The 25,624-nt window shown below is 33.1% G+C and overlaps 1 protein-coding gene and 1 non-coding gene across 7 annotated transcripts in view; one reads left to right on the top strand and one right to left on the bottom strand.

Moving 5' to 3' along the window:
- The window catches only part of USP15 (ubiquitin specific peptidase 15), a 145,911-nt gene that overhangs the window by 55,367 nt on the left and 64,920 nt on the right, over positions 1-25,624 (top strand). For 4 of the 6 annotated variants that reach the window (XR_004270618.1, XM_032284471.1, XM_032284484.1 and 1 more), the window contains 3 exons: positions 2,165-2,291; positions 8,901-9,046; positions 13,342-13,403. Coding sequence is in view for 5 of the 6 variants with exons in the window: in XM_032284471.1 (XP_032140362.1) it covers positions 2,165-2,291; positions 8,901-9,046; positions 13,342-13,403 (335 nt within the window). In the remaining variant the exon portion in view is untranslated. Of the gene's footprint in view, positions 1-2,164; positions 2,292-8,900; positions 9,047-13,341; positions 13,404-23,477; positions 25,616-25,624 lie in introns of those variants that run through there. The other 2 variants (XM_032284520.1, XM_032284525.1) reach the window with 2 other exon arrangements.
- Positions 23,084-23,194, bottom strand: LOC116527882. Its single transcript, XR_004258772.1, has one exon. It is a non-coding gene; the product is annotated as a U6 spliceosomal RNA (small nuclear RNA).

Raw genomic sequence — 25,624 nt, 5'->3', positions numbered from 1 at the left:
ACAAGTAGCCAGATTTCATCCTGTACTCACTTTTTATTTATGGTTATATAACAGTGTTATAATTCACTTAAAGTAAACATTATAACTATCATCTATAATTCTGAAACATAACTGTCGTTTCTGAATATCTGCCTTCTAATCTTATTTCAAATGTATATTTTAACAGTTATAATTATTAGGTAAATAAAACTATACTTTTATAAGCTTGTTTCTTCCTGTTAGTCTTCATGACCATCATTTTCAGTGCACATATTTTTAATGAAGGCAGGAAGGAAATTTTATGTAAACAAATATAAAGGAGATTATATAAGCAAATAATCTACATGTGACCATTATAACACTGATTCATAAATGTGCTAATTATTTTTCTTTTTATGGTGCTGTTATTTTCAAGCTTTAGTAGTACATATAGTATGACCTTTTCAAATAAAATAGTTTGACAACAAGCTCATATTTTTCAAAAGGGACACCTTGTTAATACACTACTTTTAGAATTAGTAAAATAAGTATAAATATAGTAGTAGTATTCTGAGTAGTGATTATTAAAGTTTTAGCAATGTAAAATGTAGGAGAAGAAAAAAATGATGAGAAAAATTTTGAATCCAAGTAGTGTAGGTTTTGAAATAATCTTGATACTTTGTTTTTGTAGATCTCACAATGACTCTGACAGTTAAATCACCAGATTCTTTCCAGGAAAATATCTATAGTATTAAGAAAATTTACTTTCATTTTTAAAAAACTGTACTTATTTAGAAAGTATGTACCTCAATATAAATCATAATGAGGGATTTATTTTATTTTATTGTTATTTGATCATACTTATCCCTTTTCCAGCTTTGTGTTGGTCATTCCTTTTTTCTTTTTTCTTCCATAAAAATGAGGCCTGCAGTTTATCTTAGTTTTAGTAACTACCAGTGATTAGTAGCCACTTTAATGTAGTTTTTTTAAAAATTTTACTCACATGTTGAGCCCTGGTACAGAAATTACTGACTGATAAGAATATTTGATTCCTTGTTTCTCTACTTAAATATAACTACAAGTAATCTTATAAAATTAAATGTTACTACATTTGTAACCATGAAGTACATACTAGATGAACTGCGTTTGAAATTTTTCCATGCAGTGAAAGATAAGTTTGTAAAGTCTCTTTCTGAATTGATGTAAGCTTGTGAGTACATCTAACGGTCGTTTGGAGCCTCCCTTTTGCCATATTTGTCTAATGGATCACATATCAGGCCTATTACTATTTTCAGAAACAGTATTCATGACTGAAATCCTACAGTTAACCTTTAGAAGATCAAAAGGAAATATACTTATTTAAAAGGTGACCTTAATGTATACATATTTCCTTTTTATGCTTTATGGCTTGCATGTTTAACAGCTTTCTTTTAATTGTTACATAGAATTACTAAATATGTAGTTAAAGGTCAAAGTCATTGTAGGGTGAAACTAACGTATCAGTTACCTAGTCATAGCTGAATATTTTGGCAACAGTAATTTGAAGTTATTATTTTAATAGATTTATTTTAACATAACAGTAATGTTTATACAGTTTCATCTAATGAAATTTGATGTAAAATCCTAAAATGAACTACATGAAAGTAGCTACGAACCACTAGTAGTTACTAAAACTAACGTAAACTGCAGGCCTCATTTTTATGGAAGAAAAAGAAAAATGGAATGACCAACACAAAACTAGAAAAGGGATAAGTATGATCATCTAATGAAATTGTATAATCAACTTTTTAAAGGTTTTTCTGCTTGGGATCGCTACTAAAATCTAAAAAGTATATTTGTATCTTCAATCAGAACTGTATTTATTTGTACTATAATGTATAAAACTTTCCCATTATAAATACTGAATATATTATTTGTGGTGTACCAGTGTATCTTCATAGGTCAATAGAATGCCTTTCCAGACTTTCACTTAATATTTTAAAATCATGATTCTTTCTTTCTTTTAGATATTACAATTTCCAAAAAGGTTTCTTGCTTTTGAGGTTTCAACTATCCAATGTCTTTTTTTATATATTGACGGGCCTTATTAGTGACTGTTTTTTCATTGGATATCTGCAATTTTCTAAAGTCTCTCTAAATATATTGTTGTTAGAATGAAAATATATTGGTATAGGTGACATAAACTTGTTTTGTTTCATTATTTCAGGTGGTTGAACAGGGTATGTTTGTAAAGCACTGCAAAGTAGAAGTATATCTCACAGAATTGAAGCTGTGTGAAAATGGAAACATGAACAATGTTGTAACTCGAAGATTTAGCAAAGCCGACACAATAGGTAATGCAAGATCCTGTCTCTTTTTTAAACCGTTGCTATTAGATATTTAGTTAGAATTATCTATATTATATGCTAGTAGGATGATAACCATTTTAAGGATTTATACATAGACATTTGATTTCCAGCTTTGATGCAGTGCCTTAGAGTTAAATTATTTATTGTTTCTTGTATGCTTTTGCATTTATTAACTGAATTTTAACGTTTGTGCCATTTTGCCTTTTCAAAAACAAATAATTATTGTTTTAATTTAGTAGACGAAAAATGTGTCAGTTTGTAACATAGAGCTTTAGATAAAAGCCCACTTAAAACTTGGTAAGATCGCATGAAAAATGACAATTTCCTATTTTTTCCCAGCTTTCCTTTGAACTCTAAATACAGTTAAGTAGCTAAGGCAGCAAGCTTAGCATTATTTTGACACATTGATTTTTCAAATTAATAAGTAGTGTAAGCAGTTGTATGTCTCAAATATAAGTGGACCTAATTCTCTCTATAGATAAAAATATATATAATTGTTTTCTTTCTATTTAAAAGACATATTTTTAATTTTAGATAAAGAATATATTGAATAAAATGCTTTTTTAAATGATTATGAATTTAAGGCCCTGAATTTAAATTATGAATTTAATAAAAATTATGTACTTTTTGTTTCAAAAAACAACTCAAAAATTCATTAAGTATTTAATTTCAGATGAAGTTGTAAAGATTAATGGTAATAACACTGATCTTGGAAAATACAAATGAACAGTGAAGAGGAACAGATAACATGTAGAACCCAGCGTGGAAGAGAGATTAGCAAATTTATGAATTATAGCACAGCATAAGATTTCCTTGTTGGAACCAGTCATTAAAGTAAATGAAAGTGTTTTTGAATTTCATAAGTACATTTGGCTTTCTTTCGCCACTTACCCACTTCACAGCAGGAAGATACTTGTAACCCATATTTTTTATGAAATAGTAGCATTATTCAAGTACTCAGTGCTTGGTTAATCCTAATGTTTGCACCAAATAAAATACAGCATGATGTTATGAATCTTCATTCTCCTCTCTTTTATTTAGCTAGAACATTTATAAGTTTGAGATTAAGTTTCAGTAAGCTTATAGTTGGCTGGTAGACATTAAGTTTCAATAAGCTTATAGCTAGAACATTTATAAGTTCGAGATTAAGTTTCAATAAGCTTATAGTGGCTCACACCTGTAATCCCAGCACTTTAGGAGGCCGAGGGGGGTGGATCACCTGAAGTCAACAGTTCGATACCAGCCTGGCCAACATGGCGAAGCCCCATCTCTAAAGTACAGAAATTAGCCAGGCGTGATGGACATGCACCTGTAGTCCCAGCTACTAGAGAGGCTGAGGCAGAAAAATTGCTTGAACCTGGGTGGTAGAGGTTACAGTGGGCCCATACCATGCCACTGTACTCCAGCCTGGGCAACAGAGCTAGACTTCATTTCAGAAAACAAAAAAGCTCATAGAGTCATATTTCTAAAATGAATGCTTAAAATATAAGGATTTTCATATATAAAGGTTATTATAATTATTACAGTTAAATTGCTTGACTTGAATTTCCAGATTTGTGGCATATATTCAGAAAAATAAGATATTTCTACATATTAAAAACAAAGTTTTCAGCATATGAAAATTATTTTAATCATATGAGTATGTACATGAGAAGTGTCTATAAATCTAACAAGGATAATCTGTTAAAATTAATTCAGAGAGTTGCCTCTGAAATTTATAGCCAGTTGGATTATAAATGAGAAGCTATCTCTTAAAATAATATTTTCTAGTTATTTTTAAAGTTTGGTATTTTCTTTTCTCCCTACCTCATTTTAATAGGAAAATTAAATATAAATATGAGACCATCAGAGATCTAATTTTAGAACTTTACTATACTAAACATTTTGAAACTCAGGAAAATCAGCAGCTGGTTTAATTTCTGAATTCAAAACAAGCATTATGAGTTCTCATGATAAGAACTGTGTCAGAATTTGTCACAGAGATATAATTTATAAAGGATCACTGCTTCAAAAAGTTAATGATCTAGCACAGATTTTAATCAACATAGCTTAATATACTAATACTTTAAAATGCTTGAATATATACTTTAACATTATATATGAACCCAATTTTTGCATACCTATAATTTCTTTCTTAGATCATTGTTTTTCGACTGGATTGTTGCTATTTTGATGGTTCATTAAACAGTTTTAAGGGTAAAGATAATTGAATGGGAAATATTAGAATACAAAATATCAACATATACGTATAAGTCCCAGGTCACAATTTCTTACTGTAGCTCTTAGTTTAAAAAGTTTGAAAGTCTGTATTAGAATGAGTATTCTTTTTAAGCAAAAAAGGTTTGCAAAAATTATAATTAGTCAAGTCAGGAATTTTAGACACTTCATAATTATGGTTATCATACAGTCAAGGTTAACAGTTACTGAACATTTACTATGTTTTAAACACTTGACAGGAATTTTCTTGTTTGAAATTAAACAACTAAGTATCTTCATCTTATAGATAATGAAACTGAGATTTAGAATCTACCTCAGTTCACCCTGGTACCAAGTGGTAGAGCTAGTACTTTAACTTCACAAGCAGAGCTTTTAAACGGTAGTCTCATCTCTCAGTTGCTGCCTTACACAATCTATGTATGATAAAGGAATATTCATTTTGGAGATATTAATTGGGCTGATTTTGTTTTTCTAAAGAAAGTAGGTTTTTAAACAAAAAATTTACACAAGAAACTTAAGATGGATATATATTTTTCCCTTATGGTCTTTTAAGTAATCTTGATTGATTAAAATAGCTATGTATTTGAAATACAGCAATATAAATTTTATAAACAGAATTAGGAAATATTAGTGCCTGTTTTCTCTTGTTACCAAATTAATAAAATATTCTGTTTTCAGCTAGTACTGCCTACATTGATAATAAAAATGATAGCAGGCCATAGGCCATATCTAAATGATTTACCTATCAGGGCCAAAATTTTCTGCCTTCAAATATTTTTCTGCCAAAGTTTAATTGATATATTTGAGCATTGAGTATGTTCGATTTAGATGAAATAATGGTTTTATTTTCTGTTAACGTTAACTACTAAAATCATAGAACTTATTGAAAAATACAACCATTTAATTTCTGTGACCTGTATTAATATTTTTTATTCTAATTTTTGTGAGCAACCTGTATTATTTTTCCACCTCTGTATGCTTTTCATCAACTAATACAACTGAATTAATATGTGGAAAAATAAGTACATGCTGTTAGTCCTTTGACCATTCTCAGCTTCAGTGATCTTAACCTGTACCCAAGCTGAATCACCAATTTTCATAGTTTAACCCTAGATTGTCATTATCTGTAACTGCACTTGCCAGATCTCAAATTTAGCATCCTTTGTTCTGGCCACCATTTTCTCTGCTCTGATTTTCTCTTGAGCCTGCTACGTTAGACAGTGAAACCCACCTCTCCATTGGTACTGCTTCTGTGATAGTCTCTCATGACCTCCTCCATTGCCAAATCCAGTGGTAATACAGAAATCTCCCATTTTCCTAACCTGCTAGCAAAGTTCAACACAGATAAACTAGTTTTCCATCTAGACGCACTTTCTCCTCACATGGCTTCCAGGGCACAGTTTCTCATTGGCTGCATCTTGTTGGAGTCCTTTGTAAAGCCCTCTGTGTATTCTTTATCTCAAAATATCAGTGTCTCCATATTCTCCCAATCTGCCTTTCCTTGGTGATTTGTTTTCCTGGCTTTAAATATTTTCCTCATGTTGAAAATCTTTTAAGTTTATCAGTCCTACACTGAAGTCTCCCATAATTCCAGTTTCAACTATCACATATCTTCATTTGTATATCTTACAGGCTTCTCAAGAAGATTATCATGTATAAAACTAAGCTCCCTTTCCCAAAAAATCTAAGGCTCTGTCATTCTTCTTTATCTCCATAATGGCCACTTTTGGTCTTCCAATTGGCTTAGGCAAAAAATCATTTCTGATTGCTTTATTGCTTACCCTTCATGTAATCTAGCAGCATTCTTAGCAGTTCTTTCAGAATTTATTCTTGGTCAGACCACTTGTCACTGCTTGGATTGCTGCAATAGCCTAGTTTCCCACCTTCAATTTCGTGTTAGTCCATTCTCACACTGCTATAAAGAACTACCAGAGACCGAGTAATTTATGAAGAAAAGAGGTTTAATTGACTTAACAGTTCCACAGGCTCTACAGGAAACATAGCTAGGAGGCCTAGGAAACATAACAGTCATAGTGGAAGGCAAAGGGAAGCAGGCACATCTTGCCATGGCGTGGCAAGAGAGAGGACAAGGGGGCAAGTGCTACACACTTTCAAGCAACCAGATCACATGTGAACTCACTCACTATCACAGGAACAGCAAAGGGGAAATCTGCCCCCATGATCCACTTACCTCCCACCAGGTCCCTTCCCCAACACTGGGGATGACAATTCAACATGAGATTTGGGTGGGGACCCAGAGCCAAACCTTAACAGACCTTCTGCAGTGTTCTTCACCAGCAGCAAAATGAACATTTAAAATGTCAGTCATATCATGCCACTTCCCTTCCCAACTCCTCAGTGGCTTCCTTTCTTGCTCAGATTAAAATATAACTACTTTAATAGCTCACAGAAGTATATATAATCCACAGAAGTACCTTTATAGTCTCATTTCTACCTTACTTATTCTACTTCAGCCACATTGATGTACTATGCTGTTCTAAAACATGCCAAGCACATATGCACTTAAAGGCTTTTACGTTACTATCTCTATGCAAGTAATGTTTCCCCATATGTAAATTAGATCTCAAAACTCAATAAAGAGGAAATTTCCACATTTGCTTATAATATATTATGTACCACAGGTATTTGTATTAATAGAAAAAATATCCAGAAGAAGAATTATCAAAGTATCAGCAGTGGTTATATCTAAGTAAACAATTTATTTCTTGGCATTTTTGCCAAGAGAAAAAATTATTTCTGCCCTTAGGAAAAATTTATTCGTTTTTATAGAGAGACTAAAACAAGTCCCTTCCTTGGCTTCTTCCTTTACCCTCCTTCCTAGGTAGTGTTTTGTTTCTTGATCTCTGTGTGATTTACGTGGGTATGTCCATTTTGGAAATTTATCACAAGATACTGATGATTAGTGAATAGTTCTGTATATATGTTTACTTTAATAAAAAGAACAACACGAAAAAATACAACCCTACCAAAATAGAAAGCAGTACTGGTATGGTTTGACTCTGTGTCCCCATCCAAATCTCATGTCCCCCATGTGTTGGAGGAGGAGCCTGCTGGGAGGTGTTTGGATCATGGAGGCGGATTTCCCCCTTGCTGTTCATGTGATAGTGAATGAGTTCTCATGAGATATGGTTGTTTAAAAGTGTGTAGCATTTTCCGCTTCGCACTGTCTTTTGTTCCGCCATGATAAGATGTGCTTGCTTCCCTTTCACCTTCCATCGTGATTGTAAGTTTCCTGAGGCCTCCTAGCCATGCTTCCTGTACAACCCATGGAACTGTAAGTCAGTTAAACCTTTTTTCTTCATAAATTACCCAATCTCCTGTAGTTCTTTGTAGCAGTATGAGAACAGACTAATTCAAGTACTAACAGTATATTTATTTTATGTAATTATTCAAATATTCTGGGTGATTTGCTTTAAGTTTTGAGATAATGCTGTTGATATTTTTGAATTAGTGCCCTTTTTTTGCTGATTTAATGCCCTTATCAAAACCTCACTGAGTACAAGACTATTAGAAAACATTAGCTGCTAGATAGACAATGTTATTGGTCTAAAAGTATTCTGTATTTATATATCATAAAATATTTTAATTACTGTTTTCTTGAATTGGTTAGGCAAGTTATTGACCAGAACTAGATGGATATGATAGTATTACGTAATATTTTTCTGATATTTAAAAATTTTAAAGATGTATTTAACTATAGGTACTGGAACTCAATTATGTCTGTACTCTCAAATATGTAGACATTGTGTATCTTATTTTATACAGGTTAAGCTGCTAATGTTAAGTAAATAAATACAATTTCAGTAAATTGATTTAGAAATCAGGAAAAGACATGGATTTACCTTGAAAATACTAAATTTTGGTGAATACAGACATCCCTTCAAACAGGCACTTTCTTTTTTATTGTGTCCATATATTCTAATTAACTGTTCAGTTTAAACTATTTTTAAATTGCTTATTTAGTACCTTAAAATTTTCCCATCTGTAACATCTCTTAACCATACTTTAATTCCTAATTTCTACATCTCAGAAAAAACATTTGAATTATATGTTAAAAGTTAAAGTTTATCCTGTGTAGCACAAATTATATTTCATTTTTGGTGATTGAACTCTTACCTTTTGAGGTTTTTAATTCCCCAAGTAATTTGTTGTAGTACAAATACCATTTTTTCCATAAAAACACACTCGGTCTTAAAAACCCTTTTGTTGGTTTGTGTTTTATAGATTTATTACATATTTAGTCTTGATATTCTATTTGTATTTTAAATTTAGAATTTTTTTCTGGTAACATTTAGCTGTGTGCGGTATATTTTGAAATATATATTATATTCATATATTTTTTCTCCTTAAATCTAGATACAATTGAAAAGGAAATAAGAAAAATCTTCAATATTCCAGATGAAAAGGAGACCAGATTGTGGAACAAATACATGAGTAATACATTTGAACCACTGAATAAACCAGACAGCACCATTCAGGATGCTGGTTTATACCAAGGACAGGTATTGTTTATTTTAAGCCTACTAATACATGAAGGTTTTTTGGATTGATGAACTTTAATTAATATCCTGGCAATATATAATGGGCTCTACTGTTCCTGCTTCCTCTTTCTAAATTCATCTCTTATCTATCACTGCTAGTTACTGACTGTGACTTCTAATTCCCTACTTGAGCTTAAGAATAATCTACTTGTTAAAAATAAATCATTTTTAATTAGAAAAAAAAAAATCCCAGCTAATATTATAAGGTGGGTCAGCAAACTTTCTGTAAAAGACCAAATAGTAAACCTTTATGGAGCATCTGTTATTTATACAGTTCTCTGTAGGCCATAAAGTGGCATCTAAAATGGTGCCATTGTAGTACACAAAAACAAGCATAGATGCTACATTAATAAATGAGTATGGCTATGTTTTAATGAAACTATTTATATAAATGTGCAGCAGGCTAAGTGAAATGTAGTTTTGTCAGCCCTTGTTGAAAGGTGTCAGCTCCCAGTTTGGTTTGGTTTGGTTTGGTTTGGTTTGGTTTTTTGAGATGGAATCTCACTCTGTGGCCCAGGCCAAAGTACAATGGTAAGATCTTGGCTCACTGCAACCTCCGCCTCCCAGGTTCAAGCGATTCTCCTGCCTCGGCCTCCCAAATAGCTGGGACTACAGGCTCATGTCACCATGCCCAGCTAATTTTTGTATTTTTAGTAGAGATGGAGTTTGACCATATCGGCCAGGATGGTCTCAATCTCTTGACCTCGTGATCTGCCCGCCTTGGCCTCCCAGAGTGCTGGGATTACAGACATACACCACTGCACCCGGCCAGTATTTGTTTTAATAGTATAATCCAAATAAATAAAAGTTTTGAGAAAGGAAGAAGTTTAGTCACCGTCAGCAAGTCCTACTGATTCTACCATCTGACTATCTTTTGAAATAATCTCTCTGTTCCATTCTCAGCCCTTAATTTTCATAGTCTCTTCATAGATCCCTCTGTCTCCAGGCTCTTGTACGTCTGCTCTTTTTTCCTTCGTTTTTTCATTATTAGCAGATAGCAGTAGGACACTCTTGTTCTTGCCACAATACTCATTCTAAAATGTAAACTTCACTGTCTTCCTTTTATAAGCTTTTCTTGGTTCCTTAATAATTATCAAGTCCAGGCACTTTAAGCCAGCATGCAGGTTATGGTTTAACCTCTTCTCTACTCTTCCACCATCATCAGATTATCTTTGTTGTGTGGTTTGTACTCAAGCGGTACCAAACTGAGCTGCTTATCGTTCCCTGAACACACTATGCTATCCGGTACTCTTGTGCTTTCCAATGTGTTATTCCATCTGCCTGATGTACATGTCCTTGCAATCCCTGTATTCATCCATCAAAAAGTCCTTTTAACCATCCACATACTCAAATTAACCGTCCTATGCCATCATGTAGGCTAGCCATATCCTTTTCATCTTTCAGATTCTAGCTCAAATGTCCCGTCATCTATCCAGCCTTCCCTGTTTCTCTCAATATCCATTGAAGAATAAGATGTTTCTGCTTTGGAGAAAAAAAGATGCTTCCTTAACTTCCACAATGATTTATGCATATATGTTTTGCATCACTCATTATATGCTTTAGTTATTTGTATATTAATCTCCCCAGACTATGAGGCCCTTGTTTTGGTTAGACTTTGTACCCTGTTTGTATTTTCAGAAACTAACGGTACCTGGTATTCTGATATATAGAAGATTTTTGTTGTTGTTGTTTTATTTAAAAATTACTGTTAACATCAATAATATGATTCTGAGTTGTGGAAAAATTCAGAGAAACTGAGGGAAATTAATTTTTAGTAAATGCCTGCTATATGTGAAGGATTATACTAGGCTATCAAAATACAGTGATTTTCATATTTATTTTAGTCATTATATTCTTAAGAGAAATCTTACAAAATCCAGTATGTATCACAGTTAAAAAGGAAATGAAGCTGATGGAAGCTTAAAGTATGGACCTTGGAAATCCACTGATTAGCCAACACTGCCCTTTTAGTTAGCCAGCTCTCTCTTTCTGTCTTCCAGTAGACATAACCTCTCTGCTTGGTGTTCATTCATTAGGCCTTGAGGTAGCTCCAAAAGTACAATTTGAAATCTATAGAATTCTTTCTTTAAAACTTTTCAGCTATCCTATGAAATTAGTGTTACTCCTTTCATCATGTACATTAGAAAACAGAGACTTAGAGAAGTCAAATAATTTCATCTTCTTGATAGGTATGCATTTATCAGATGGCAGACGAGAGAATAATTTAATAAGATTAAATATTCGTTTAAGGAACTGACCTTTAAAAACAGGAATGTTTCAAAGAATACTTATTAAATTTTTCAGACTTTATAATAATTCTTCAGCCAGAGAAGATAAATGAACTAAAAGATAGTAAATAACCAAACACTCTCCTGGACCTTTTTTTTTTTAATACTTAAATTCAAAGTATCCTCATTAGAAAATGAAACAAAGACATACTATTGAAGAGTTTGCCTCCCATTTGGGAGGCATTTCTTCTCTCCTTTTTTGTATGAGTTTAATTTTAATGTAGAGTCTTTCCAAAAATATTTTTATTTTGAGTTAAAGTTTTAACTGTAACAAAATTTTATTCAGAAAATGATGCATTTGAATAAAGGACTCAATTTTAATATTTCTGATGGCCTTCAGCATTAGTATTTGTGGTTTTAACAACATGGAATGTTAAGTATAAATACTGTTAGAAATTAAGACATTATGGTTAAATAATTCTATTGAATGCATAAGTTAGAAATCTTCTGTAGCTAAAATCTTGTTGTATAACTGATTTAAGTCCTCCAAATGATTTATAAAGATTATATGTATATTTATGCATATAGTTTATCTGTAACTGTTGCTACAGTTATAAATTGCAGTAAAGGAAAGCATTCTTGAGAAGTTAAAAGTCACTCACTAAATTCTACTTTGTAAATCTTTAAAAAAAAAATATATATATATATATATAGGAATGAAAATCAGAAAATTGAGATAATGATGACGCATTTATAGTAGGTAGGGAGAGGAATGTGATCAAGAAGGGATCAGTATAGTAGGTACATGGTGCTCTATTCTTTATATGGTACAAATACAGTTTTTAATGTGTGAAATAATAGATTTTTAAAGCTAACTTTAATATTTTAATTAGCACCCTCTTAAGGTTTCATGAATTTTTTTAAAATCAACATTTTATTGTTTGTTACATGCACTCTGAAACATGCTTACATTTTTACATGGTTAGGATCTAAATGCCAATGTATAAATGGCCTGGAAGTATACAGTTCACAAAAATATATTACTATGTCCATGTAGATTTTGCAACTTAAAAAGTTAATGAAACAGTAAATGAAATGTATTCAAATTTGTAATGCCTTGGATTTACTTCAAGTCATTTTGTCTGTATTACAGTTTTCGCATGGAAATTATAGATATTAACTTTTTATTGGTATTATCACATAGTTCCTTTGCAAATTTAATTATTTTTGCTAAGTTTTTCTTCATTATTTTGCTAAATTTTACAACAGACTAATCCATATCAAAAACTAAGAGAAAGACTTCTTTGTTAGACTGAAAGATATGAGGAAAGATTTTAGGGTGTTTTAAAATAAAATATAGCTCTGCCTAAGCCTATACTTTTTGTTTATTAGAGGTGATTTCTAATATGTCAACTTCAACCATGCTGTAACAGAACTTCAGTCTTATTCTCATAAATGGGACTCTGTCATTTGTATATTTAAAGATTCTATAATTTCCATTGTGGTAATATAAATACACACTAATTTCAAAACCCCAAATGAATTCTACATAATCTGTAATTTAGAATTGTCTGTGTCACCTTTTGTCTGCATTTGCATAAAAATAAGTTAGCCAAGATTCTATGTCAGTATGTTTAACAACTGCAAATATTTATTGTTCTTTACACAGTTCTCTGTTATAAGCTACAAATACAAATAGAAAATATATTCTCTAAATACAGGGAATTTATGTTCTGTGTACTTGGTTTAAGTTTTCTTATACTTAAAATCATGGAACCAGTGGTTTTCTTTACAGTTTATCTTCTAGGATTCCTTCTCACGATCATTACTGATTTCTTATTTGAGGTATTTTAGTCTCCAGTGCCTAGCTTTGAAATGGTAATACAGATTACCTGTTCACCTTGTCTGCTGTTTCCTTTAAATAATCACAGAGTTACTTTAGTTTCTTAGTGTATTCAGCTAAGCTTCTAAAGTTATTTTAACTTCAGAGTTATGGAAAAACATCCTTTTATTGTGTCATGTTTGCAGGTATTAGTGATAGAACAGAAAAATGAAGATGGAACATGGCCAAGGGGTCCTTCTACTCCTAAGTAAGTGCTCCCACTTCTTATGGCTTATTTTATGATTTTGAAGCCTTTGATGTTGGATAATCAAATCCACAGTGATGGAAGAACCTAGTTGTATATTGCAAACATTCATGCCTTCTTTATATTTGAGTATTTTATTCTTAGTATACAAGCTATCTAAATTTGCTATTAATTAATATGTTACTATTATAAAACCTTCCAATTCAAATATCTTAAGGTATAGTGTAAACATATGGTATAAGTGAGAAAGTTGCATTGTCTAATACAGTCAAATCATTAAATATTAATTTTTGAAGCATTTTTGTGCCTTTTAAAAGTATCTTAAAATATTTCTTTATCAAAATGAATCTGATGTGAAAGTAGTATTTATTTAAATGAAAGTTTTAAATAAACAGAAATAGAGGAGTATATAAGGTATTTTTGAGGGTAAATGAAAGAAGAGTTAGGAATCTTTTTAGCTGTTTTAGAATTAATAGATCCACACTCCATTATCAAAACATTTAAGACCAGTTGTGTTTAAATATTCAGACTTCTCAAAGCTTTAAGAAGTAATATGGTACATGTCCCAGCTGTTACTGTAATGTTTTTGTTTCTGCAAGAGAACACTTTATAATCAAACACATGAATATTTCTTTAGCAAATATTCATACTAAGTGGGATAAATAAAGACTATAAATAGCATTTTATCAGTTTAAGCCAAATTACCACCAAATGAACTGTGAAAAAATTTTTTAGGTTTTCAGAGCTTTGGAATTTCAGATGTTCTGATAAGGGATTGTGAACCTGTATTTTGAGATTCTTTAAATAATGATTTTTAGAATCCATTAATAACAGCTTAGTAAGTTTCAACCAAGCAAATAAAAAAAAAATCTACTTTATTTTGTTTAAAACTACAATGCACTCTCCAGGCGTGGTAGCACATGCCTGTAATCCCAGCACTTTAGGAGGCCAAGGCAGGTGAATCACAAGGTCAGGAGTTTGAGACCAGCCTGGCCAACATGGTGAAACCCCATCTCTACTAAAAATCCAAAAATCAGCCAGGAATGGTGATACATGTCTGTAATCCCAGCTAGTTGGGAGGCTGAGGCACAAGAATCACTTGAACCCAGGAGGTTGCAGTGAGCCGAGATTATACCACTGTATTTCCAGCCTAGGCAAGAGTGAAACTGTCTCAAAAAACATAAACAAATAACATAAAACTACATTCTCCCTTTTATAAGTGGTTTTCTATCCTTTTTATCTTATGTGAAGTTGTTTTTTGTTTTTTTTTTTTTTTTTTTTTTCATTTAAAATATGAGAAGGCACATAAATACATTAATTACATGAAGGTTATTTTTATACTTACCATACTTTGTTGAATGTAGTACAAGGGTAGAACTTAGTATAAAAGTAGTACTTTTATTAAGATATTGATATTAAAAGCATGTGGGTTGAATTATATAGATTTTATAACTGGTGAAGGTTTGGAAGTTAGGAATTTTTTGTGTGAATATTTACTTTTAGTCTTTAAAGCAGAACCACTGTTGTTTCCTAACATGTTCAGGTTGCTGTGTACTTGCTATGTCTTTAAATAATTTTTGAAATTATAAAATTGTTTATGGATTAATATAAAAAAAAATGAGTTCTAAAGATTGAGAGATCTTTTTTTACTTAAAAATGACTGATTTTCACCAGAAAGATAAGACTAATTTTATATTTTCTTTTATTATCTAATATAGCACAATATTATTTTTATTTATTTCAACAACTGTAGTACTTGCTTTGTGTAAAAGAAGACACAATTTCCAATATAATACCCATCACATCATACAAATGCAATAAATATTGGTGAATACAATTGCTATGCTAGAGATGTACAAAAGTACAATTAATAGTCTCATTTTTCACTGGATCTACTAGTTTAATAAGGATGCCATATATTAAAGCATAGAAAAGTTAAGTATCCATTCACTATAAAATATAAGAAATACTATACACCAGTATGTCATAAATTGCCAAATAACAATTTACTAGAATACGAAAAAAGATTTGCACCTGTGTATGAAAAGATTCTCAGAAAACTAAGAATAAAGGGAAATTCTAACTTATGCCAAGTTTATAGCAAAAGTTATATTTCATTGAGAAATTTTGAGCTCAATTTAAGAGTAGGAGATTAGGAAGAAGAAACAAAATTCACTGTCTGTGTATGATATAGCCATTTGTATAAAATCCAAAACTGTCAGAAAACTACTAGAACTGAGAATATTCAGCAAGATTGTCTAATATAAGATTAATTTATAAAAAGCAGTTGTTTTTTCTATACCGAGGGATCAACAATCTTTTTTATAAAAGACCAGATAAATGTTTTCAGCTTTGTGGGCCATATGGCCTCTGTCATAACTATAACTGCTGATGTAGTATGAAAGCAGCCTTAGACATCATGACAACACATGCCAATGCCTGTGTTCCAGTAAAACTTTATTTGTAAGTAGATAGCAAGCTTGGATTTGGCCTGTGAGCCACAGATTTCTAACCCCTGCCATTTATCGTGAGAAACCCACTTAGAAAATAGTCTAACAAAAATTAACCTAATTTAAAATGCATAAAATCTTCATGAGAAAAAAAATTTAAGTTTATGAGAAAATAAAAGATTGTCATGTACTGTATGGCTTACAGTACCTAGTAATGCCTGTTTTCTCTTGAGCACATCAGTGCCACTCAAAATTCTTTTGTCAAGAAACTTGACAAACTCGTTTTAAAGTTAGCATTGACCAGTACAGGTCCAGAATTAGCTGAGTCAGTGTCGACAAAAAAGAGAAAGGAGGGAACACTAGATCTATAAGGTAATTGAGAGTTACTGTAAAATTATACTAATAAAAACAATATAATGCTAGCAAAAGAAAGGCAAATACTGGTATAAACTAGTACTCTCAAAAAGATTCATGTATATTTGACAACTTGATATATGGTGTGGCACAAGTAGGTAGTGAAGTTGCTGAAAACAGATGATTACTTAGATTTAGTGGGAGTACTGGCTATTTTGAGAAAAAGAAAGCTAGATTTCTACCTTCTGCTTTATATGCAAAGGCTAACTCTAGAAGGTTTAGAGACCTGAATAAGAAATATAACACTTGAAAGTGATGAGGCTGGGCATGGTGGCTCACACCTGGAATCCCAGCACTTGGGGAGGCCAAGGCAGGTGGATCATTTGAAGTCAGGTGTTTGAGACCAGCCTGGTCAACATGGTGAAACCCTGCCTTTAGTAAAATACAAAAATTAGCTGGGTATGGTGGTGGGGGTCTGTAGTCCCAGCTACTCAAGAGGCTGAGGCAGGAAAATCGCTTGAAACTGGGAGGGCGGAGGTTTCAGTGAGCCAAGATGGTGCCACTGCACTCTAGACAGCGTAACAGAGTGAGACTCCATCTTTGAATGAATAGATGAATGAATGAAGTGAATCATCGAAATTTTGGAGAATAGCTACATCATAGGGACCATAGAACATAATGTGAAAATTTAATGGATCTGATTATATCAGAATTAAGGATTTTTGTTGAAAGAACTATACACAGAGTTAAAAGTCAGATGTCAGCTTTGGAACTTTTAAAACCTAAAGGGAATAATACCTATAATGATATATCAAGAACCCCTATAACTTAACAGAAACAAAGAAAAATCGCTTTTAAAAAAATAGATAAAAGATATGAACATACAATTTAAATAAAGGGTAGCCGAGTCCTGACAGATGAGAAGACAGACAAACTCACTAATAATCCGAAAAGATGAAAGTAAATGAATATAGTTTTTCACCCATCAAAATGACAAATATTTAAAAGTTTGCTGATGCCAATTATTGTGTAGACATGTGTACTTACGATGCAAGTATAAACTAATACTATCATGCTATAAATCAGTAAGTAGTTAATTAAATCAGAAGCGTTTAATCCATCTGACCCAGCACTCAGAGGAATCTTTATACAAATCTTTGAGGATATAATCTTTGTAGCTGCATGGTTTATGGTAGTGGGAATTTGGAGATAATATCCATCACTGGTATATAGAGCAAATAAAAGAAATGGGATGGTAGTAACAATGGTAAGATCTTTAAAACTAGATGAAGCTTTAAAACATACAGCTGAGAGAGAAACAATGAGATTCATAAATATTTAAGAACATACAAAAAACACAGTAGAAGGAAATCAGAGTAGAGATAAGAGGAAGAAAAAAGAAACAAGTTTGAGGAAGTATCACTGCTAAATTTATATTTCTATAGTTTAAGCTAGGATGCAGATTCATTTTTCTGGATGAATGCTGGCTTAAAAAAAAAAAAAAAAAAACAGATGAGACCGGCCTCAGTGGCTCATGCCTATAATCTGAACACTTTGGGAGGCCAAGATGGGTGGATCATTTGAGGTCAGGAATTCTAAAAGCCTGGCCAACATGGTGAAACCCCATCTCTATCAAAAATACAAAAATTAGCCAGGTGTGGTAGCAGGCACCCGTAGTCCCAGCTATTCAGGAGACTGAGGCAGGAGAATTGCTTGAACCCAGGAGGCAGAGGCTGCAGTAACCCAGGATTGTGCCACTGCACTCCAGCCTGGGTGTTAGAGTGAGAGTCTATCTCAAAAAAAAAAAAAAAAACCAAACAAACAAAAAACACAAATGGAATGCCTCTGTATTCATTGAAAAGTACATTTTAGGCCTGGCAAAGTGGCTCACACCTGTAATCCTACCATTTTGGGAGGCTAAGATAGGAGGATCACTTGATCCCAGGAGCTCAAGATGACTCTGTTCAGCATAGCAAGACCCTGTCTCTACAAAAGTATACAAAAATTAGCCAGGTGTGGTGGCATGCATCTATATAGTCTAGCTACTCCGGAAGCTGGGGTGAGAGGATTGTGTGAGCCCAGGAGTTCAAGGCTGCAAAGAGCTATGATCACACCACTGTACTCCAGCCTGTGCGACAGAGAGACCCTGTCTCTCAAAAAGGGGAAGAAGAAAGAAAAATCAGAAAAGCACGTTATAAACACATGACATTAACTTAGGCAAATTTAACTCCAGCACAAGGCATGTAATTTTAGGTCCTTAGGAAGGACTTCAAGATTAATGAAGATATCGAACAGTTTATATGCCTCAAAATTGTCACATATTTGTCAGAAGACAACCTCTGGCCCTCAAGATGGAATGAAAATGCTCTTGCTAATAAATATCACTAACCTGGAATTTGTCCATCATGTTGTACATAACCAGTTCCTAGCTAGGATGTCAAATATGAAGGAAAAATAATTAAAATTGTAATGGTGATAGAAGATTCACTGGTAGAATTTATTAAAACAGTTTCTTGGGCCCCATCCTCAGAATTTCTTATTCATTATATCTGGGTGTGGCTCATTTCTAATAAGTTTGCAGGTGACACCAATGCTGTTGATCTAAAGATGACAATCAGAAATTTTTTTGGTAATGTTTATTGACATTTACTATGTTAACCACATTGTCAGTGGCATCCACGGTTCCCATCCCAGACCACCAAAATATAAATCTTTATAGTTAGCCAGGGAATTTGCACTTTAAGTACTTCTGTGAACAAGAAAATATAAGAATACTACCATAAGTAGGCACATGTGAAACCATGTGTTAGTATTTTATCTGTTCTATACAACTGAAAATACGGGAACCTACTTAGTGCTCTGATGTCCTAAAATTGTATTAGGCCCATTTGGATTAGAATTGAAACTCTGTATCCTCTGCTGAAGCATAAATTTTTGGGCTACTTGAGAAGAAATGCTAAAAATTCAAAAAATGTTAAGGGTAAAATATAATTTTATTTAAAACATGTAGTCTTTTAGTTACCAAAAAAATCTATGTATATGCTTTTAATCAGCACCTAAAACAACTCGAAATCTGTGTTAGAAATCTAAGAACCTACCCAAAAGATACTCAAAAGTTTTCTAGCCAGGCACAATTGCTCACACCTATAATCCCGGCACTTTGAAAGTCCAATGGGGACGGATCACTTGAGGCCAGGAGTTCAAGATCAGCCTGGCCAAATGGTGAAACCCTATCTCTACTAAAAATACAAAAATTAGCCAGGGGTGGTGGCAGTGCCTGTAGTCCCATTTACTCAGGGGGCTGAGGCAGGAGAATCAGTTTAACCCAGAAAGTGGAGGTTGCAGTGAGCTGAGATTGAGCCACTGCACTCCACCCTGGGCAGCAGAGTGAGGCTCTGTCTCAAAAAAAACCTTTCTGACTGAATTTTTTGACTAAATATCAACATATAATTTGATATTTTTATTTTTGTATTCATGCTACATTTTTAAAACACTACTTATTTTATCAAGACTTGCATTTCTAATCTAGTTTTTAAGTCTGGTTTCTCATAGCCTCTTAAAAACATGATCTTTTCTTTTTTTTTTTAAGATGGTTTCACCACCAGGTTGGCCAGGATGGTCTCAATCTCCTTACCTCTTGATCTGCCTGCCTTAGCCTCCCAAAGTGCTGGTATTACAGGCGTGAGCCACCATGCCCAGCTAAAACATGATCTTTTCTAATGATACCTTAGAAAAAGTTTCCCCTCCAGTCTTAAAATTCTGTTAAATTTCACCATTTATTTTTTTTTAGGATGTTAATTGGGCAGTCTAATTATTCTATTGGAGACATATAGCTAGTAAAATCTTATATTTCTAAAAATTGATTTTACAGTGGAATAATTGTAGAGGCCTGGGGGTTCCTAAAGAGATAATTTGATTTAAATTTATTTATTTTCATTAATTAGTGAAAAAGTATTGTCAAAAGACATGTACGTAAGTATTTGGTGTAAAAAAATTAAGAGTCATTGATGATTTTGAAGGTATGATTTTCTTCAACTAGAAAACATCCAGAGAAAAATTTACCATCATCCAGAATAGGACTTGAGTGGCAGAAAAAGGTCAAATGGAAAACCATGCTAATACCTCTTACTCATACACCGTCCCTCTGCCATTTGTGGTGTCTGATTAACGGAATTCCAAATTGATGACTGAAACACCCTAAACTTAATCTCATGACCCAGTAGTATTTTCACAGCACTGTCTTCCTGAGTGCTCTGCTTTGAGAGAGGAAGAACTTTATAAATACCATTGCGTACTACTTTTTTGGTTGGGACAAATAGTAAGCACCTAGGTGATTCTGCAATATTCTGTTTTTGTTTTTTTGCACCATCTTAAACTTCTTTAGAAATTTTTAGAGAGTAGTTAATCCCTGTTTGCATTTATAACTGCAAAGCTAAATGGATTCAGAAATGATGCATAGACCTATTCGGTTAAAAATTAGTAAAATACATATTAGGAAACATATCACCTAAAATATTAATTTCATTTTAACAGTTAATAAATTGTACTAAGTATATAGCATGATAATTTCCATTTGGAACATGAGATTTTATGAACTATGGTTATCATAGGTAATAGAAAATAAGCATTTGTAATTTCTATGAAAGTTTAAAAATCTGTCACCAATTTTAACTTTGTTCAAATACCAGAAGGGAAGAGTTGAGTGATTTGGTTTGTGGAAGTTGAAAGATGACTCTAGCCATTCTTTATTTGTTGTCATTCAGCCAGTTCATATATTTTAATAACCAGTATTCAGTTTGAAATGTAATCTGTGAACTATAAATCTAGAGTAATATTCCAAAATCTTTCATTTGTTGTTGTTTTAAGACAGGGTCTCACTCTCATTACCCAGGCTGGAGTGCAGTGGAGCAGTCACAGCTCTCCAAAGCCTTGACTTCCTGGGCTCAGGTGATCCTCCTACCTCAGCCTCCCAAGTAGCTGGGACTACAGGCACACCACCACACCTGGCTAATTTTGGGGGATGTTTTGGTTGGTTGGTTGGTTGGTTGGTTGTTTTGTAAAGATGGGATTTCACCATGTTGCCCAGGCTGGTCTCGAACTTCTGAGCTCAAGCAGTCTGCCCACCTCAGCCTCCCAAAGTGCTGGGATTACAGGTGTGAGCCACCATGCCCAGCTGTTACATTTTAAAAGACATTTTGAAGGCTTAAATTTCCTTTTATGCCTAATTTTATGTTATCATTCTCATTAGAAAACAGACATAGAGTGACTTTTTTTGAGACTTTAAAGTTTGAGGTAATGGAATAGCCAAACAAAAGTGCTTAGGATACAATTAAAGAAAGGGAACAGCAGTATGGAGTACTGAGAACTGCAGGTATGGAGTCATATTCCTAGCAACAGGAACATAAGCGTATATGAATTACCTAACCAAAAATGTAAAGAACAACGTACCAAAACCTTGAAGAGCATCCTGAAACAATAAAGAACAGTTGGCATCAAATAGAATAATCATGAAGACCCGGGGAAACTTGGATCCCATTTTGTCACAGAGTCTAAAGGAAAAGAACTTTTAGAAGAAAGGGTATGGTCAGAAATGCTGAATGTTGCAAAGATGGAAGGAATAGAGAACAGAGAGCGTTGATTAATGTACCTAACATATGGAGAACATTGTTTAAACTAGCCTATAGTATTTGGCAGCATGATGGGAATGAGAAATACATAACCGGGAAAAAGGCGATAAATAGAAAAGGGAACAACTAGTATAGCGCACTCATCATGAATTATACCGAAAGAAGAAACATAAAGTGGGACTTGGTTAGAGAGGCAGGATTCCTGAACAGGGAGAGAAACTACTTTATAAATTCATTTAAACATACACACCCTTTATAGGTATTTGTCACCTGAAGAGAAAGGCATTCTAATAATGTTAGAATAAAGTTCCTTTCTACTGCTGTTTACCAGTAAACTGTGTTTATATTGTAATTTTAGTTATATAAATTCCAGCTCCTTTTTGGAAATCCTTATGCATATATAGAAACACTACCCCATAATTCCGTACTTAGAGGTCATTTGATTTAACACTCATTAGATCTTAAATATTTGTGCAGATTTTCCTTTGGAATGCTAAAAATGCATGTAGATGAAACAGATCTTTACAACTAAAATTTCTACTTACTTTGAGTTCCGGAAAAACAACCTCATACTATGTCTCCAAGTTTTACCAAACAGAGCGTGGTCAATCAAGATGAACTAGTATTAGATGCAATATTTAAAAGCTGTACCTAAATGTAATTGAAGTTAGAAACTTTAAACAGTATATGTGTAAATGCATGTCATTTAAATTTAGAATTCTCATATAGATGCTTTACATTCTTAGGTACTCACAAATAATTATTGAACACTTTCTTCCTTTCTCCCCCTATTTTATTTAGAATAAAACCCTTTTATTCTAAAAAGGATTTCAGTAATTTACAGTTAACACATATAAATCAAGATTAACTATATAAATAGATATAGAAGTCAGGATGAATGGAAAATAAATGTAGTCACAGTAAGATGAAATCAGGGAAGTTAGCTGGTAGGAGCAATAAGGGCCTTTGCAGTTGTAAAAATTAATCTGCAAATGTATGAGGTTTTTTGGATCCTGATTCAAACTAACCAACTGGGAGGAAAAACAGTTAAGAAGTTGGAAAAAAATTGAACACAAACTGGTTATTGGATTGGGACTGATAATGATATGCACTGATTAAAACAAAAAATCCCTTATTTTTTAGGGATATATACTATAGTATTTACAGGTGAAATTAAGGGTGTCTAGAATTTGCTTTGGACTATTCCAGTAAAAGAGGGGGTTGGAGGGAAGCTGCAGGGATTGTAGAAAAAATAAGTATGGCAGAATGTTAATTTTTAAATGTGATCCTTTTGCAGGCTCCATACTAATCTTCTCTGTGTCGTTTCCATTGTCGTATATGTATGTGCTGCTGAAGCGAGCACTAGAATGTTAATTTTTGAAGCTGAGTTTCTGATATTAGGTACACAAGGGTTAATGTATATTTCAAAATTTCTGTAATAAAGTTTAAATAAAAATGGGTTGCAAGTTTGGTGCTTAGGTTCATAATGGCTGAAAAATTATTTTAGTTTCAGTTCTTTAAAATGGAATGTTTTGTGTTATCAAATATATGTAAAAGTAAGCAGTCAAAATAAAGAAAAATAGAGCTATGAAAAGCAATTTATATATAATACAAATCTGCTTAAACTCTCTTTTGTATGTCTTTAGGTACCTAACACCCTTCCTGGCATATAGGAAGCCCACAGCAAATGCTGTTGAACTGAACTAATCTGTATCTTACAACAGTAAAAGTGTTTAATTGTTTAGGAGATTTGGAATTTTCATTTTCTTTCAGAACTTGTTAGAAATGGAGAGTGTAATGTTGGTCTTGTTTTTTGTTAAGATGATTTTGGTTTTATGATGTTAGATTTTTATCAAATAAGGTTATTTTACAATGCTGGGTTTGAAAATATAAAAATCTTTAAATAACTTTTGCTGTGTCAATGTTCAGACTTCTCTATATTTTGGTTGTTCAGTATGGTGTTAGATTTCCACAAGTGTTAAATGTTTGGTTGACTTGCCAAAAGCAAGTTATGTTTTTCTGTTGAAATAAGAAGCTCAGCTTAGCCTTGAATTGCATGTTTTTAGTTGAAACATATTGGGTATAAGGAAATTCGTCTCTGCAAACATTCATTTGTTAGGAGTAAGGCCGCATTTTCTCTCTTGATGAAACCACTTCGGCTAAATGGGAGCCTTACCTTTCTCTGTCTTAAGAGACGATATGTTACACCTAGCCCAAACTGGCCAAAATTAGTTTAATTCTAGGTAAGTGGTTTGATGTTTAGTTAATGTATGATATTCTTAGCATTTTTTCTCTTCTTTCTCTAGAAAGCCACTAGAGCAGAGTTGCTAGTGAACAGTTTAATTTCTACATTACGTCACAGAAAGAGAGCTAAAGGGCTCTGGTTATCATCCACAGACTGACTAGTCAACCCTTAAATAACCTGATATTAACTCCACAAATGTTAGCTAGATTGGACCGTGTGTAATCTGAGTAAGAAGTTGGAATCAGAAGAGATAAATGACGTGTTATCACTCATCAGTAATGTCTGTAATAGTGTTGTAAAATTGTTATACTTTTTTACCTATCGGCCACGTCCACAGTCTCTCTACCTATAGTATTTATCTTGATGCTTCCTATTCCTTGCTTTTTCTTTTATTATCTCTTCTCTCTTAAATACTTAAGTGCCTAGCATACTGCCACACATATGGTAAACACAGTTCATTATTTTTATTTCTTTTCTAATGTCATCTTCCCCCTCAGCCTATGAACATAAACACATCTTGCATTTTTAAAACCAAAAACCATACACTTATTCCATGTACCATCCTTTAGCTTTTCTTTCTTTGACAACCACCTACTTTTAAAAAGCTATACTTAATGTTGCTTGCCACCTATTCAGGATTTAACAAAGTTCTTATTTGTCCTTTTTAACCTAGTTTATTTGCCTTTCTTTAGTATTTCTTTTTGATAACCATCTCCTAAAGAAATTCCCTGAATTTGAATGCATGATACCACCTTTTATTCCAAGGACTTCACCTCTCTGACCAGTCATTTGTCTGTCTAGCTCACTTCCTCTTTAGGGTTGCCACATTTGGTTTTGCAAATCGTGCACAGCTCTAGGGGGCATCATTCGTATCATATGTAGTCCATGTAACAGGCCCTCCCTGGCATGGTGTAGTGCAGCTTCACTGACTACAGCAGCAGCTCTGCCCAGACCTTAAATGCATTGACATTCATTGATTTCTGTCAGAACTCTTTTTTTCATATCATAGCAGGTGTTCACAATTAGAGGATTCTGTGCTAATCCTCTCTCCCAGCTCAAACTGACACAGATATGCCATTCTTTATTTCTAGACTAGACCACTTTTCTGAATTCCATATTTTTTGTAAATTTCATGTAGGACTCACCACCTCAGATTAAACCAAAACTTTTTACCCCTCCCGCTCACATCCTCAGCCATTTCCTGTATTCCCTATTTCAAGTACCATCCAAGAGCCATCCTGAGTTCCTCCTCCAGCCTTCCTTTTCTCGTCTAATTAGTCAGCAAGTCTTGCAGATTCCACCTCCTAATCTGAAGTTTTCAAACATTTTGATCTCGATACCCCTTTACATTCTTAAAAATTATTAAAGACCCAAAGAACTTCTGTTATATGGGTTATATGTGTTAATGTTTGTTATGCTTGAAATTGAAATAAGATTTTAAGGTATTTTTAAGTAACAATACAAACCATTGTATTTTGACATAAATAACATCTTTATGAAAATAACTATTTTTCAAAACAATAAAATTACCAAAAAGGGTTTCATTGT

This window comes from Sapajus apella, unplaced genomic scaffold (genome assembly GCF_009761245.1).
Source record: "Sapajus apella isolate SASKATOON/1434 unplaced genomic scaffold, GSC_monkey_1.0 scaffold2, whole genome shotgun sequence".
Taxonomy (NCBI): Eukaryota; Metazoa; Chordata; class Mammalia; order Primates; family Cebidae; genus Sapajus; species Sapajus apella.
This window is presented reverse-complemented; position numbering and strand designations above follow the sequence as displayed.